This window comes from Sphaerodactylus townsendi, linkage group LG07 (assembly GCF_021028975.2).
Source record: "Sphaerodactylus townsendi isolate TG3544 linkage group LG07, MPM_Stown_v2.3, whole genome shotgun sequence".
In the NCBI taxonomy this organism is placed as follows: Eukaryota; Metazoa; Chordata; class Lepidosauria; order Squamata; family Sphaerodactylidae; genus Sphaerodactylus; species Sphaerodactylus townsendi.
Genome location: NC_059431.1, coordinates 106,992,013 through 107,006,565, shown reverse-complemented (window position 1 = coordinate 107,006,565; position 14,553 = coordinate 106,992,013). Strand labels below are relative to the sequence as shown.

At 45.8% G+C, this 14,553-nt stretch overlaps 1 protein-coding gene across 1 annotated transcript in view; it reads right to left on the bottom strand.

Annotated features, from left to right (window-relative positions):
• Nucleotides 1-14,316, bottom strand: part of TMEM38B (transmembrane protein 38B) — a 37,936-nt gene extending 23,620 nt beyond the window's left edge. Inside the window, exons 1-2 of the mRNA XM_048504257.1 lie at nt 14,184-14,316; nt 5,617-5,773 (exon numbers count right to left, since the gene is read on the bottom strand). Of these exons, the coding sequence (XP_048360214.1) occupies nt 5,617-5,773; nt 14,184-14,313 (287 nt within the window). The 5' untranslated portion in view covers nt 14,314-14,316. The remainder of the gene's footprint in view (nt 1-5,616; nt 5,774-14,183) is intronic.
• Nucleotides 14,317-14,553: the final 237 nt, after the last annotated feature.

Below are 14,553 nucleotides of genomic sequence, written 5' to 3'. Positions count from 1 at the left end.
CTGTAAATTAAAAAAAACCCAAGATTATTTCTTTCCAGACACACAAACAAACACACACTTTGCACTAGACAACTTGGCCTTCAGAAACTCACTGCTTTGCGCTTCCAAGGGCTATATCTGCAAAATGCATCGTAGCGAGACCTTTTCCTGGCTCTTCTAATCTAGAGCAGGGGTAGGGAACCTGCGGCTCTCCAGATGTTCAGGAACTACAATTCCCATCAGCCCCTGCCAGCATGGCCAATTGGCCATGCTGACAGGGACTGATAGGGAATTCAGGCCCTCGGAAACTTCTGGAAAGCCACTTTGAGGTTGCAGACCCCTGATCTAGAGGATACACAAGCTACTCTAAAGCAGCCAGCAAGCTACCAGTAGCTCACAGGCTACCTGTTACAGACTCCTGACATATGCCCACTTAATTGTTCATCACAAATCATGCGGGGCTGGAAGCAGTGGTAAATCACTACCTGCCTGCGCAGGGATCACTTCTGTGTGTGAAAATACACATTCATCTCTGAAGCAGCGGCACCAGCTTTTTCTGTTCCTGGCATCTATCAATCAAGCGGGCAGCCAAAACATATGTAAGCAGTTGTACAGCATTCTCAGCATGAAGAAAAGAAAACATTTACTTTTCCAACACAGAACTGTCTTCAAACATAAACACAGCAATGCATAAATAGCATTCAAGCCTACCCTATCAAGACAGGCAGAATACACAGGGAAGGGGAAAAAAACCCAATGGATTAGCGATTTACTTTGAACTTTGCTTTTTTATTAACAATATTATGTAGTATTTCAGTTTATGTTAACTGCTTCCATCCAGAAGATACCATTTAATTCTCTAAGAATCATCTCTGGATATGCAAAGTAACTTTCCACTGCAGCTTTTCACCTACAAGAAACAGTTTGCTACGCATCTTATAAGTAAAAATATTATTGTTTTGGAACCCTGACCTACAGTGGAACCTCGGTTTTCATTGCCTTCGGTTTTCATCCGTTTCGTTTTTCATTGATTTTTTCAGTGAAAAATTTGTCTCGGTTTTCATCGATTTGCCTCGGTTTTCATCGATTTGCAGTAACATGCAGGGGTTTGTGGAGAAAAATCACCCGGACAAAGCTGTTGCAGGCCGTGTCTGCAAGTTGTTTAATGACACTGTCTTGCCCCATTTCAGACAAATCTTAAAGAGGCATCAGAAACAGATAGCTTTCTGGTGCAACACTGGTCCACTGGCTCTGAAGCTGGTCCTAGTGTTATTGTTTGTTACTGTTTTCAGCATTAAACCCTGTTTATTCACCAAAAAATGTGTTTTGGGTATGTTTTTTGGAGTGCCTGGAACGGATTAATTGGATTTACATTGATTCCTGTGGAAAAGTTTGCCTCGGTTTTCATCAGTTTTGGCTTTCGTCGATTCTTTTTGGACGGATGACCAACAAAAACCGATATCCCACTGTATATGGCTCCGGCTAGCCCAGGGGTAGGGAACCTGCGGCTCTCCAGATGTTCAAGAACTACAATTCCCATCAGCCCCTACCAGCATGGCCAATTGGCCATGCTGACAGAGGCTGATGGGAATTGTAGTTCCTGAACATCTGGAGAGCCGCAGGTTCCCTACCCCTGGGCTAGCCCGATCTCTTCAGGGCTCAAGAAGCTAAGCAAGGCCAGCCCTGGTCAGCGCTTGGATGGGAGACCATCAAGGAAATCCAAGGTTGCTATGCTGAGGCGGGAAACAGCAAAGAACCTCTGTCCATCTGTTGCCTCAAAACCCAACAGGGTCATCAAAAATTGCTACAACTTGATGGTACTTTCCAACATTAATTATTTCAGAGTACACAAGGAAATTTGGGGAGAATAACCTGAAGTGTGTGTTTTGTTTTTTAGTCTCCGAGTTCAGCTACATTGATAAGTGACCGAACCCCAAAATATTCAAGAACTACCAATATGAAAAAGTTTCTGTACCTTAGCATAGCATTAGACCAGTGATGGCGAACCTTTTTGAGACCGAGTGCCCAAACTGCAACCCAAACCCCACTTATTTATCGCAAAGTGCCAACCCGGCAATTTAACCTGAATGCTGAGGTTTTTAGTTTAGAAAAAACCGATTGGCTCCCTCTTCCTCCACCCCACCCGCTCGAGTAGGGGCCAGCCTGCTCTAGCCTCCAGCAAGTCCCACACGCACTGCTCTGTGCCTCTCTAGCATCTCTGCTTCCTCTGCGCCCCGGGCAGAAGCCACCTAGAACACAGGCACCAGGCCCGCCAGCTGAGTCCTCTCTGCTCACCGCGTTGCGCGCACGTCGTGCTCAGTGGCCCAGGCCAGCCTAGATGTGTGTGTGGGGTGTGTGTGTGTGTGATTTCCCACCCCCCACATGATGAACTCTGTGTGCATGTGCCCACAGAGAGGCCTCCGAATGCCACCTCTATCACCCGTGCCATAGGTTCGCCATCACTGCATTAGATGAAGGAACTGCTGTAGTTATGGCACAACAGCATTTAAGGAGGAGACTTACAGACTTTTTCCACTCACGCCTTTAACTTAGTAAAGTAAAAGTCTGTTCTCCCTGAAGCAAGACAAGCAAACTAGTTCAGTAGCTCACAGCAGTTCGTAACACAGGGCAGAGATTCAGAAATCTAAGACTGACTCAATAGTGTTTTTGCTAATGAGCTCCACTAATTAGTAAGAAGTCCTGGAGGAACAATGCATACTTTTACACATGCAAAAAGACAGCAAAGACTCCTTTGTGCCACCAAAAAAAACACAACAAGCATTCTGTTGGTGGCACATTAAAAATTCACAGGACTTGCCACCTTATCTCAAAACAATCAGCTCAAAGCAATTGCTGGGCAGCATACACGACTTTTTCCTTTTTAAATTCTTTATGATTTCTAAATCAGAGCGTTTTAAAGCAATAAAGAAGGGGCAACTCCATAAAGTCACTAGATTTCTCGTTCCACTTACATCTCAATCAGTGATTAAGGCAACCTGATCCTATTTCTCCTTTTTGGGGAAATAAGTTTCACTGATTTTCCATTATGGCTTTCTCCCAAGTGTACACAGGACTCCAGCCATCTTGTGAAAAGCCATCTCAACACGGCAGCCACAACTGTCCCTCCTGGCGAAGCAGGCCCGGCCTCTTTGCTTCAGAGACAAAGGTACTTTCCAGGCATATGAGCACACATCACCTCACGCTTCCCATTCCACACCCTCAATACTTCAGATAGGGCGGCCATTTTTAAAAAACAAGGTTTGAGCTGTTATGTCCCTGCATTCAATTTTACATTTAAAGCTAAAGACTGAAAAGAGCACTATCGGTTTTAAAAGGCTAAAACCGTACAATTGAGGTGGGGGAGAAGGGACTGTGACATCCCAGCTGCCAGTAGAACAGAATACTGCATAAGACCTGCAGAACTACCTTCTTGCAAGATGGCTCCTGCAGAAAAAAATAAGCGCATTCCTAGATAGTGTGTAGAGGGTGTACCAGTTACTGCTTTGTTCTTGTTTTTTAAATCATCATCTTACACACTATGCTAAATGTTTTTTCCTGTGTCTGTGGAAAATGCCATCAATGCAGTGGGGTCACATGTCTCCAGCAGCTTGCCAGCTGGTCACGTGGAGGGGGCGGAGAATCGCCCCCCACACACACCCCTCGCCTCTGGCCTGCTCCACCAGAGTGCTCCTTCAGCCAGCAGAGGCTCTGCTGGCTGAAAGAGCAGCCTGGTGGGGCCGGGCTGAGAGGGGGGGCCATGGCAGGCTGCCACCAGCTAAGGTAAACGGGGCATAGGGGTGTGTGGCCAGAGCAGGTGTTGCCCCGGGCACCATTCCCCCCCTCCCCCATGCCTCTGCACAGCCAACTATGGAAACCCCATAGAGTTTTCAAGGCAAGAGACTAACAGAGGTGGTTTGCCACTATCTTTCTCCACATAGCAAACTCAGACTTCTTTGGTGGTCCTCCCGTCCATGAAATAACCAGGATCAATCCTGCTTTGCTTCTGAGATCAGACAAGATCAGGCTACTCTGGACCATCCAAGTCAGGGCAAAGTCTTTCCGAGACAAGGAAGTCCTTGACGAACCAGATTTCTTAAAAGCTGTACCTTATCTTTAACTTGAAATACTTATAAGGCTCAATCAGACGTGTAGCTAGGGGAAATGGAGCCCAGTGCAAAATCTGAGTTTTGCTGCCACCCCCCCCCCCACCATGTTTGTTTGTATTTTTTGTATTTTTAGTGTTGTTTCAGTTTTTGGCCTGCAGGGGACACGGTTTTTAGGCTAGCAGCATAAAAAAATCCAGGGTATCTTTAGGAGGCTATCCTGATGATACAAGCCAGGTTTGGTGAAGTTTTGTTCAGGGGATCCAAAGTTATGGACTCTCAAAGGTGTAGCCCCCATCTCCAATTAGCTCCCATTGGAAACAATGGGGAATGGGGCACCCCCTTTGGGAGCCCATAACTTTGGACCCCCTGAACCAAACCTCACCTAACTTGGGTGTTATCATCAGGAGAGTCCCCTGAAAACTCCATGAAGTTTTGGTGCTGCTAGCCTTAAAACTGCACCCCCTGCAGGCCAAAAACTGAAAAGCACACAAAAAATACAAAAAACAACCTGAAATTTTTGCTGCCCCCCATCCAGGTGTGAGCCCGGTGCGACGCGCACCTCCGGCCCCCTTGTAGCTATGCCTCTGGGCTCAATACAGCATTTTGGAGGAGGTATGCCTTCCTTTTGCACGTAATGAGTTGAATCTTGCCAAGCTTTTCCATAGATAAAGAGGTGATTTTCACAGACTCTCCCCATAAACCAGCGATGGAGAACCTGTTCGAGACCGAGTGCCCAAACTGCAACCCAAAACCCACTTATTTATCACAAAGTGCCAACATGGTAATTTAACCTGAATACTGAGGTTTTCGTTTAGAAAAAATGGTTGGCATGCGTGACTCAGGAGTAAGCTTGGTGGTAGTCGATGGCTTTGCTTTGAAGCAACCGTGCTTTGAAGCAACCGTGCAACTCTTCCAACGAGTGAATTGTGACCCTAGGAGGGTTCACTCAGAAGCAAGCCCCATTGCCAGCAACCGAGCTTACTCCCAGGTAAAGGATCGCACTTTAGTTCTTTGCATGAAAATCAGTGGGGTTTAACAGCGCTTAACAGGGTCACCTACACTACTTCCCCAAAACTAGGTCTTAGGTTTAATGCTAATAATCGAGCCCAGTGGCCCAGGCCAGCCTAGATGTGTGTCGGGGGTACTCTGTCTGCGTGTGCCCACAGAGAGGGCTCTGAGTGCCACCTCTGGCACCCGTGCCATAGGTTCGCCATCACTGCAAACACTTCCATGGAACCCCCAAGTTCCCCAGAAACAGCATGTTGGGGGCATTTAAAACCACAGAAGGCATGAAAAGGCAGGGAAGCAACACACAGGTGAAAATCAAAACAATATCTAAGCCAAAGCTTTATTGACGACAGAAGTCTTAATTTTTAACATCTGCATGTGTGCTTTAAAATCCATTAAGATTAACAGCTTAATTGAACAACAGCCCTAAAAGTTGATCTTTCAAGATGTGCAAAAAAAACCCCTACAAATCCATGCTTTGTCACTTTCATGAGACAACACCCTTAGCTTTAAAGCTGCTTACCAGACGGATGAGGCAAGGAGGACATTTGTAGTATTGGCAAGAAACGCAACTGGAGGTTCCGCGAGCATCAAGGAAGACAAAATGGACCCACCAAAGCAGTAAAGCATAGCGCTAAACCAGCATGCGATAGGGCTATGGCACGATACGTCCACTGCTCCTGAAATGATACAGAATCCAAACAAGAACAAGATTAAGAGCTCTTTAAGATTAAGAGATCAAGTAAGACTCTTCCTGCCAAACTTTAACCTCTTCGGAAAAGGAGAAATGATAGACCTTTAACGGCCCCCAAGTTTCTCCTACTAAGTCAATTAAGGACACAATTTATCTTACACAGAACCTCAAGTGGCTCTTTAGGGGACAGCAAAGTTCTCCACAAGGAAACTAACTGGAAAATTTCTCCACGCACTTATAAATTATTTCATTCTCTGTGGGAAATAAGCCACACGTCCACCATAGAAAGAGAAGTTACCATTCGTGGAAGCAGTCACTGTACTATGACTAAACAGTCTTTGAAATCTTAGGAGCGAGCGATTTTCAGTTCCCATGACCATTGTTAAAGTTTAATGATAAGACAGAAAAGAACCTTTTGGGGGGGGGGGGCGAGGGAGGGAATTCATAGCACCCTCAACAGCATTCTACAGAATTCAAATCTGACCACCCTCAGAAACACATTCACTATTTAGTCAATCTGGGAAAACATACAATTTATTCTGTTCAAATTAATTTGGCAATGTGCATCTAAACTAGTGGCCATATGGCTACAGCAATCATTTCCAGTTACCGAGTACCATCATACCAATGTATTGTGTGTGTAGGATTACATTCACACAGCAAACTCAAACGTTTGCTCTCTCCAAGACAGATTTTCCAAACTACTACCAACTCAGTACTATTTTGACTAACAAAAAGTGTGTGCTTTCCTTCCAAGAGCATGCAAGAAAATGGATGCAATAAATATTGGGGGGTGGGGAGTAGCAATTAATTTGAATACTTTGCTTTGAGTTCAATGCTAGAAGCAGCAATTAGTGACCTGATTTCTTCTTCCTTGTCTTTCATTTATGCCAAAGAGGAACGTGAAAGGAAAGGCAGAGGGAAGTTGGCTCCGCAGGCTAGTTCCACTGGCATAAAGTACTCCTCTAGCAGAAGGCGGAGGGTGAAGTTTGCCAATTACTCCCCATTCTCGAACCCACATTTCTCCCCCCCCCCACCTGCGGGCCAATACATTCCCCTTAGTGTTCCTGGGAGTACCACTGTGCCCCCTCTCCCCAGAGCAGCAATTTCAGGCACTTAGGGGACTGCACCAGGAACCAGTAAGCACTGCCCCTTTTCTTCTACGGGAAGAAGTATTTTGTGCCGGCAGAAAGCCTTCTTTGAATCCAACATATTCTGCAGGTTATTCTGAATGCAATGGAAATACACAGCTCCCCCTCTAAAACCTGTTTCTGTGGACAGACTTTTGCAAAACAGTTGTGCGCAGATCAGCAACGTTTAAGCGTTAAAAAGCTATGCCGTTAGATCAGACCTGCACGACACGATGAATATGACCATTTAGGACTGGGAGATCGCTGTTCGATTCACAGGCTCCTTCTATCGATGCTCCTTCGAAGCGCTGAACTTGCAGTTAATTAAGCTTAACTGTGCACTTGACAAGGTTAACAAGGGTGATAATGATCTAGATGAACTATCAGGTTTACCTAATGAGGAGTCTGAAGCGCATGGGTGCTGCCCGTTCTGCACGCCCCGAGCGCATATTATGAGGAAGCCCGAAGGCAGGGAAAACATTTCAGAAATCTAATTTCCACAATTTCAAAGGAGAGATATTGAGACAGATGTTTTAAATAACCCATCAAGTGACAAAATACCATTTCCTGCTCCCCCACATCAGCACAGGAGCAGGAAATAGTGGAGAAAAGAAGGATGTATACAGATGTGTGCTTTTTTGTTATTTCTTCACCCTGAAACTATCAGCAGAGTTTAAAGCAAGGTCACTCTGGTAATTGGCCATGCTGGCAGGGGCTGATGGGAATTGTAGTCCGTGAACATCTGGAGAGCCGCAGGTTGCAGACCCCTGGTCCAGAGTGACAGTTGAACTAACCAATCATGTTAAAGGTTAACTGTTTCTACTTCTTGCCCCTAGACTGACGGTCTCCAGCCTTGGGTTGGCAAACTTCTGCTAACTTAGAGGATTACTTTTTGTGAACCTTTCTCTCTTTTTTATATATCATGACAGAAACAACTGATATTGTGGGGCCAAAGAACAGGATAGAAAACATGGAACCAAAATGATGAAGGGGAAAGACTAGAATATCTAGAGCTAAAAATGACGGGGCAATCAATGGGAAAAGCTTTTAAAATGATGCATGACCTAGAGCAGTGGTGGCGAACCCTTGGCACTCCAGATGTTATGGACTATAATTCCCATCAGCCCCTGCCAGCATGGCCAATTGACAATGCTGGCAGGGGCTGATGGGAAATGTAGTCCATAACATCTGGAATGCCAAAGGTTCGCCACCACGGACCTAGAGAAAATCAAGGAAGATAATTCTCTGTCTCATCTCGCTATGGCAACTTGATTCATCTGATCGGGGCTTTTTTGAGTGGGTACTCACCAATACTGAGTACCAGCAGCCTTGGAGGGTTGCTCCCAAGTCCTGATTCTCACGCGCGAGCCCACCCCATTCGGCCAGAGAAAGAGAGAATGGGCCCTCAGGAATAGTATAGGAGGGATCTGTGGAAGGAGAGGGGAATTGGTGGAAATCAGACCAGTCTTATATACAAGTAGTGGCATCCTTTTCCCCCTCCAACAAAAGCAGCGCATCTGAGCAACCCCTTTTCAGTAGGCAAGATCAACAGCTGCTCATATCCCGAGCATTGTCTGTTATGACTCCAACCTAACCGGCTTGAAGAGGACAGGCAATTCTGCACACTTTTGTTTTATACATTTTGCAGAACAATAGTTGTTCAGGAGTGCATTTTAATAAAGGGAAGAAGGTTCTAGTTGTACCATGTGAAACGCTGAGGCAAGTGCATTGCTTACTGTATTTCTGCACGGTAATCAGGCTTCGCTGGGTTGTTTCTTCTACATATTACTCTTTTGCTGCATTGGTTTCCAATTCTGCAAGCTTGATTTTTTTGTTTTTGTGGTATCGCCCATATGTGTTACAGTGTCATTTTTATGGTGCTTTATAAATATGTAATCTAGTTTTAAAGACCATATATATTATACTGTTTTTTATTAAACATGCTCTTTAAATTATGTAACCTGCCTTGAGTCTCCAGGAGACAGGTGGACTAAAACTGAAGCAAATTATGCTCTGTTCCACTGCAAGATGATAGCTTGGTCAGTTGAGATGCAGCTCATTGGAATATAGTTGTGAGCAGTGGTGGGATCCAAAAATTTTAGTAACAGGTTCCCATGGTGGTGGGATTCAAACTGTGGCGTAGCGCCAATGGGGCTGGGCGGGGCACGACGGGGGCATGGCCAGGCATTCTGGGGGCGGGGCATTCCTGGGCGGGGCTGTGGTAAGGACGCAGCCGCTGCGCTGGTCCTTGGGCGGGAAACGAATGCACGCAGGCGCAGGCTGCCACGCACGCTGGTTCACCTCCTGCTAGACTGCTTCAAGTTCTGCGCGCTACTGCTGATAGGAGGGGCGTAACTAAGGCAAAAATCACGTGGCAAAATCACCAATTAGTAACCCCCTCTTGGCACACACAAATAATTAGTAACCTACTCTCGGGAACCTGTGAGAACCTGCTGGATCCCACCTCTGGTTGTGAGCGAATATGAGAATTATCATTCATTCTTATGCACTGCCTTTGTCAAACCATTATTTTGTGCATTGTTGAACATGGTACTTCGATACAACAGCATTTATGCCAAAATGTATTTTTACTTTCAAACAGATGGGGGAAGCAGGGCTAAATAAGGACTCAGGGGAAGCATTCTGCAACAAAGGTCTGGCATGCTTTATTGTGTGGCAGAGGAATATACCATCTACTATCATCTTTATGTGAAACAGAGTACAGTTCTACCGACAGAGCTTAAAAACCAGATAGTGGTAGAGTTAGAACAGACAAAATGAAGTACCTTTTTCCCCTCACAAAACAGTTATTACAGAATTTATCCCCATCAGATAGGGTGCTAGGACTGGCTTAAACTTCATGAAAAGAATTAGATTAACATAATCATCATACAATTTTAAATAGATACCCCACTTTCCAGGCCATTACAAGACTCCAGAGGAATCTTTCAACCACAATGAAAGATAAACATAGAAAAAAGACAAACCATACCCCCCCAAAACTAAAACCAATCAATAAAACATTAAGATAACCAACTACTAAAACCGCTGTCAAATGAAGTGCTTGCAAAACCACGAAAAAAATATCTGATACTACTGTTAAACACCCTGAGCTGCCAAAGCAAGGAGCCAACAGCCACCATAAGTCTCCAAGGAAAGACTCCCTTTGCTCATCCAAGCTCATTCATGCCCCTTCCACACATGCATAATAATACACTTTCAATCCACTTCCAGTGCACTTTTCAGCTGTGCGGAATAGCAAAATCCTCTTGCAAACAACTGTGAAAGTGGACTGAAAGTGTATTATTCTGCATGTGTGGAAGAGGCCTCAGACACAACTCAGGATAACGAATCATTTGCTTGCCTGCTCCATCAGCCACTGAGGGGGGGGGGGGCTCAGTCCATAACCTCCCCCCTGCTACACACACCATCAGCAGGTCTGCCCCAGACCTCCCCCTATATTGTTGTAAGCTCTCCTGTAACTCCAGTTTTGGGCCATCACAGAAAAGGGCTCAGAGCCTGCGTGAGAGATAGTGTTCCTTGAGGTGTTTATAACCCGCCCTTCCCAGACAAGTCAGGCTCAGACCATAGAAACCACAACTATATAAACAAACTTCATTATTTAAAACCATACAATAATATTATAACAGCATCATAAAATTTAGGCACCTGTCCGAGGGAAAAGATGGGAAAAGGATGACAGGAATTCTATTTAAGAGAACAGGTCCTTTAAGTTTTTAAGGTACCTTGAATTGACCCAGAAGCCTGTGGTAACAGCTCCCTTCAAGAAGCAACATGGGAAAAGAAATGCCATCCTTGCCATCTTGCTCCCAATTAATGATAGCAAATATCTTTTTAAACCAAGAGAACCTCTTCTCAGATCAAATTTGAGAACAGCAGCAAAAGGCAATGACAGAAAAGACCAGACAAATATGCCTGGGGAGGGGAGGAATTGCATGATTTTGGTGCCACCACCAAGAAGCCCCTTTCTCAGGTTACTACCTGTGTGAGCTCAAATTGCAAGGGCACCTGAAGTAGGACCCCTGGAGATGAGAAGAGTGTTCATGCAGATTCATACAGCAGAAGGAAATCCTCAGTTACCTAGCCCTTGAGCTATGTGGACTTCAAAAGCCACAACGCTTTGCACATGTATATTACTTTTTGCCACATGACATGAGAAGAGGAGTTGATATTCATATACTGCTTTTCTCTACCCTTGGGACTCTCAAAGGAGCAGCAGCGGCATAGGAGGTTAAGAGCTCGTGTATCTAATCTGGAGGAACCGGGTTTGATTCCCCGCTCTGCCGCCTGAGCTGTGGAGGCTTATCTGGGGAATTCAGATTAGCCTGTGCACTCCCCCACACGCCAGCTGGGTGACCTTGGGCTAGTCACAGTTTCTCGGAGCTCTCTCAGCCTCACCTACCTCACAGGGTGTTTGTTGTGAGGGGGGAAGGGCAAGGAGATTGTAAGCTCCTTTGAGTCTCCTTGCAGAGGGAAAGGGGGGATATAAATCCAAACTCTCTTTCTTCTTCTTCTTCAAAGGGGCTTACAATCACCTTCCTTACAACAGGCTCCTTATGAAGCAGGGGTGGGGTGGGGGCGTTGAGAAACTTTTGAGAGAACTGTGACTAGCTCAAGACGACATCTGGAGTAGTGGAGAATCTAATCTGGTTCTCCACTCACCACTCTTAACCACTACATGTCACTGGAAGGTAGGAAAAAAACAGAAGAACTATTTTTGTAGATGTGCATTATCTGCATGTAATCATAACAGGGTTAATAGAATATTTGAATACTGGATTACAGTTTATAACTTTGAAAAAAAGTGACTTTTTCAACACTGTAACATACCAGTTGTAGACAGGATTAATCATATTTAAATAACAAATATGCACTTGAAAATGCACTGTATGTACACAGAAAAATATCAGTAACTAATGCTGCAGATCACCTGACATAAAAATCTTACTACACATTCCACATGACTAAAACTTTGCCTTAAAAAGCAACTGCACTCATTTGAACGGGGGGGGGGGGGGTTCTGGTGCTCCTCAAATTTCTCATTTTTCCATCAGAAAAATGGAGGCAGTCCCAAATGGACTGTGGTAGGTAAGTGGTGGAAATATTAAGGCCTGGGTTTTCTTTTTCCACAGATCCCTATCACAGTTTCCAATCTCTGTCTTCAGGTTTTCCCAGCGCCAGCAGGGTGTGGCAGAACTTCTGGTTCCCTCTTTGCCTCATCTGATCCTGTGCTTGGGCTCCAGCCCTTTATGGCCGCAAACAGAGGGTCACTAAAGGTTCAGACTATTACTGGCAGATTGTGCCTGGGTGGCACAAGAGGAGATCGGCCAGAAATATAAGTACGACATGCAATTTGAAGTGAGGCCCTGGTGCTTTTAAAAGAAAGACAGGAGCAGCGAGATAAGCATTCCAGGCCATTGCCTAAGTGCTGACAGCTGACACTATTGCTCAGCAACAGACACTTTTCTACTCCCAACCACTGCGCATGTTTCTGGTATTCAAATGTGTGAACTTGCTTATGTAGGAGATAAATTGCTCCTGTTGCTCAATCTGCAGGGCTGCTTCTCCCAGTATGTTCCCTGAAAGCTTTGTGTGTAACAATCTGCTGGTTGTGTCCCTGGCCTTGAACGCATCAGGCTGTCCTCAACCGGGGCGAGGGCATTTTTGGCCCTGGCCCCAGCCTGGTGGAATGCTGTGTCAAATGAGACCCAGGAGCTGCATGACTTGATGCAATTCTGCAAGGTGCAACTGTCCCACCAGTCTAAGATTGAAGCAGCCACGGTTTCCCATCTACTAGCCCTTTCCCCTCTTATATTTTCTGTTTTATGTAAGGCAGGACATTTATGAAGTCCTAACCTGTCAGTTTTAACGCCATTTAGAATGATTTATCAGAGTGTTTTAAATTGTACTGATAGATTATTTTTAATTTGGTTGTACTATTTCCACATTGGAATTCTCCCTGAGCCCACAAGGGGAAGAGTAGCCTATAAATAGAATCAAAGTAAAAAATAAACAATACGTTTTAAGAAAAATTATCCCTGGAAAAGTTCACTGTTGACATTAGCAAAAAGTCACCATGTGGAATTCTGCAGGAGGAAGAGAAAGTGGCAACTGACCCCCCCCCCCCCTTGTTGTATTTAAAAATAAAGAAGCCACCACCCCCACCCGGCACAAGCAGCCTAAAGGACTTGATGCATTTCTGAAGGCCTGCAAGATGGATGATCATTATCCTGCAAGGTGGATAATGAAATAGTCTGTTGCCAACAGCATCCAGTTAAGTCCCTCTGGTAGTTTACAAAGAAAGCATGAACGGAACTGCAGTCGAGGTTTGTTGGAGACTCGGAACAAACAGAGCTACACCTCACAAAGGTGCCTGATTGTTGCTCAGAGACAACTATGGGAGAGGCAGTCACTGCACAGGGTGGCAAATAAGTAAAGTTTGCATTGCACAGATAAATGTTTCCTGTGGCCTACCTGAACATGCCGGCGCCAGTGACGCCAAGAGGCGAGCAGAGACCGAAAAGTACGAGCAGCGAATTCCAACACTGCCGGAGCAACTCTCAACATCAGAAAATGGACAACGTATTAATGGAAGACTGAAGACAGAGAATGCCAGCTTATGACCCAGAGATTACAGGTCAAAGGTGCAGTAATGGGGGCGCACTGCGGGATTCTTAAAAAGCAAGCGCACTCCCCAAAGTGCTCCAAGTTGCCCCTTAAATTTCCAGGGGCAATTACATTCCAAGCAATGTAACTCAAAAATTCAAACACTCCAGTGCATCGTCATGTGCACCAAAAGCCCCCTCCCCTCCTCCTACTTGTCCATGTGTGAAGCATGATGTTGACTCTGTCTCTGAGCAAAAATCTCCTCTGCACATGAGAAGCACCTTCTGTAATTCTCTCCCCCACTGAAAAGTTACCCCTGCTATCGACAACAGATAAAGTCTCACACACTCAAAAAGTTATGGCTGCTCACCTTTCTGCACAAAAAGACCAGTTTTTGGATGGAATGGATAGATCACCACTCTGCATATGGTCAGAGTTGCTATAATTACTCCCTCGCCCTCAAGTGAACCCCTGGTTTCTGGGACTGAAGCAGCAGAAACGCAAGCCCTGCCCGACTGGAAGGTGCCCCCCTCGTCTGGAGAGAAGTTACTCTGCACATGCCCAGGAGCACTCGCACCTCCTAACGAACCGGCGCTGAACCCCGGCAGAAAATTAACACCCCTCGGCCCAGACACTCACCCCGCTGCTCTTTCAGAGACATCACCGAGACGGCATAATGGGCCAAGTCGAAGAAGGGGAACATGGGCAGCCGCGAGAAGCGCAGCGGCAGCTCCCCCAAGAGCGGCTCCATCTCTGCTGGTCCGTCCATGCCGCACGCATGCGCAGACGCCGATCAGCGGGGCAAAGCCAAACAGGAGAGTCAACGTGACAGGCGGAGAGGGAGGTTCGCGCGAGGTGGAATGGGCGGGGCTACAGGCGGGCGCCCCGCCCCTCCTTGTGACGCCAGAAGCGCGCGAACGGATAAATACAATGGATAATTTTGTCCTCTACAAAGTGCCGTATTAAAAAAGGAACGGGGAGGAGAGCGCGAGCCCCGGGAGGAGGTGAT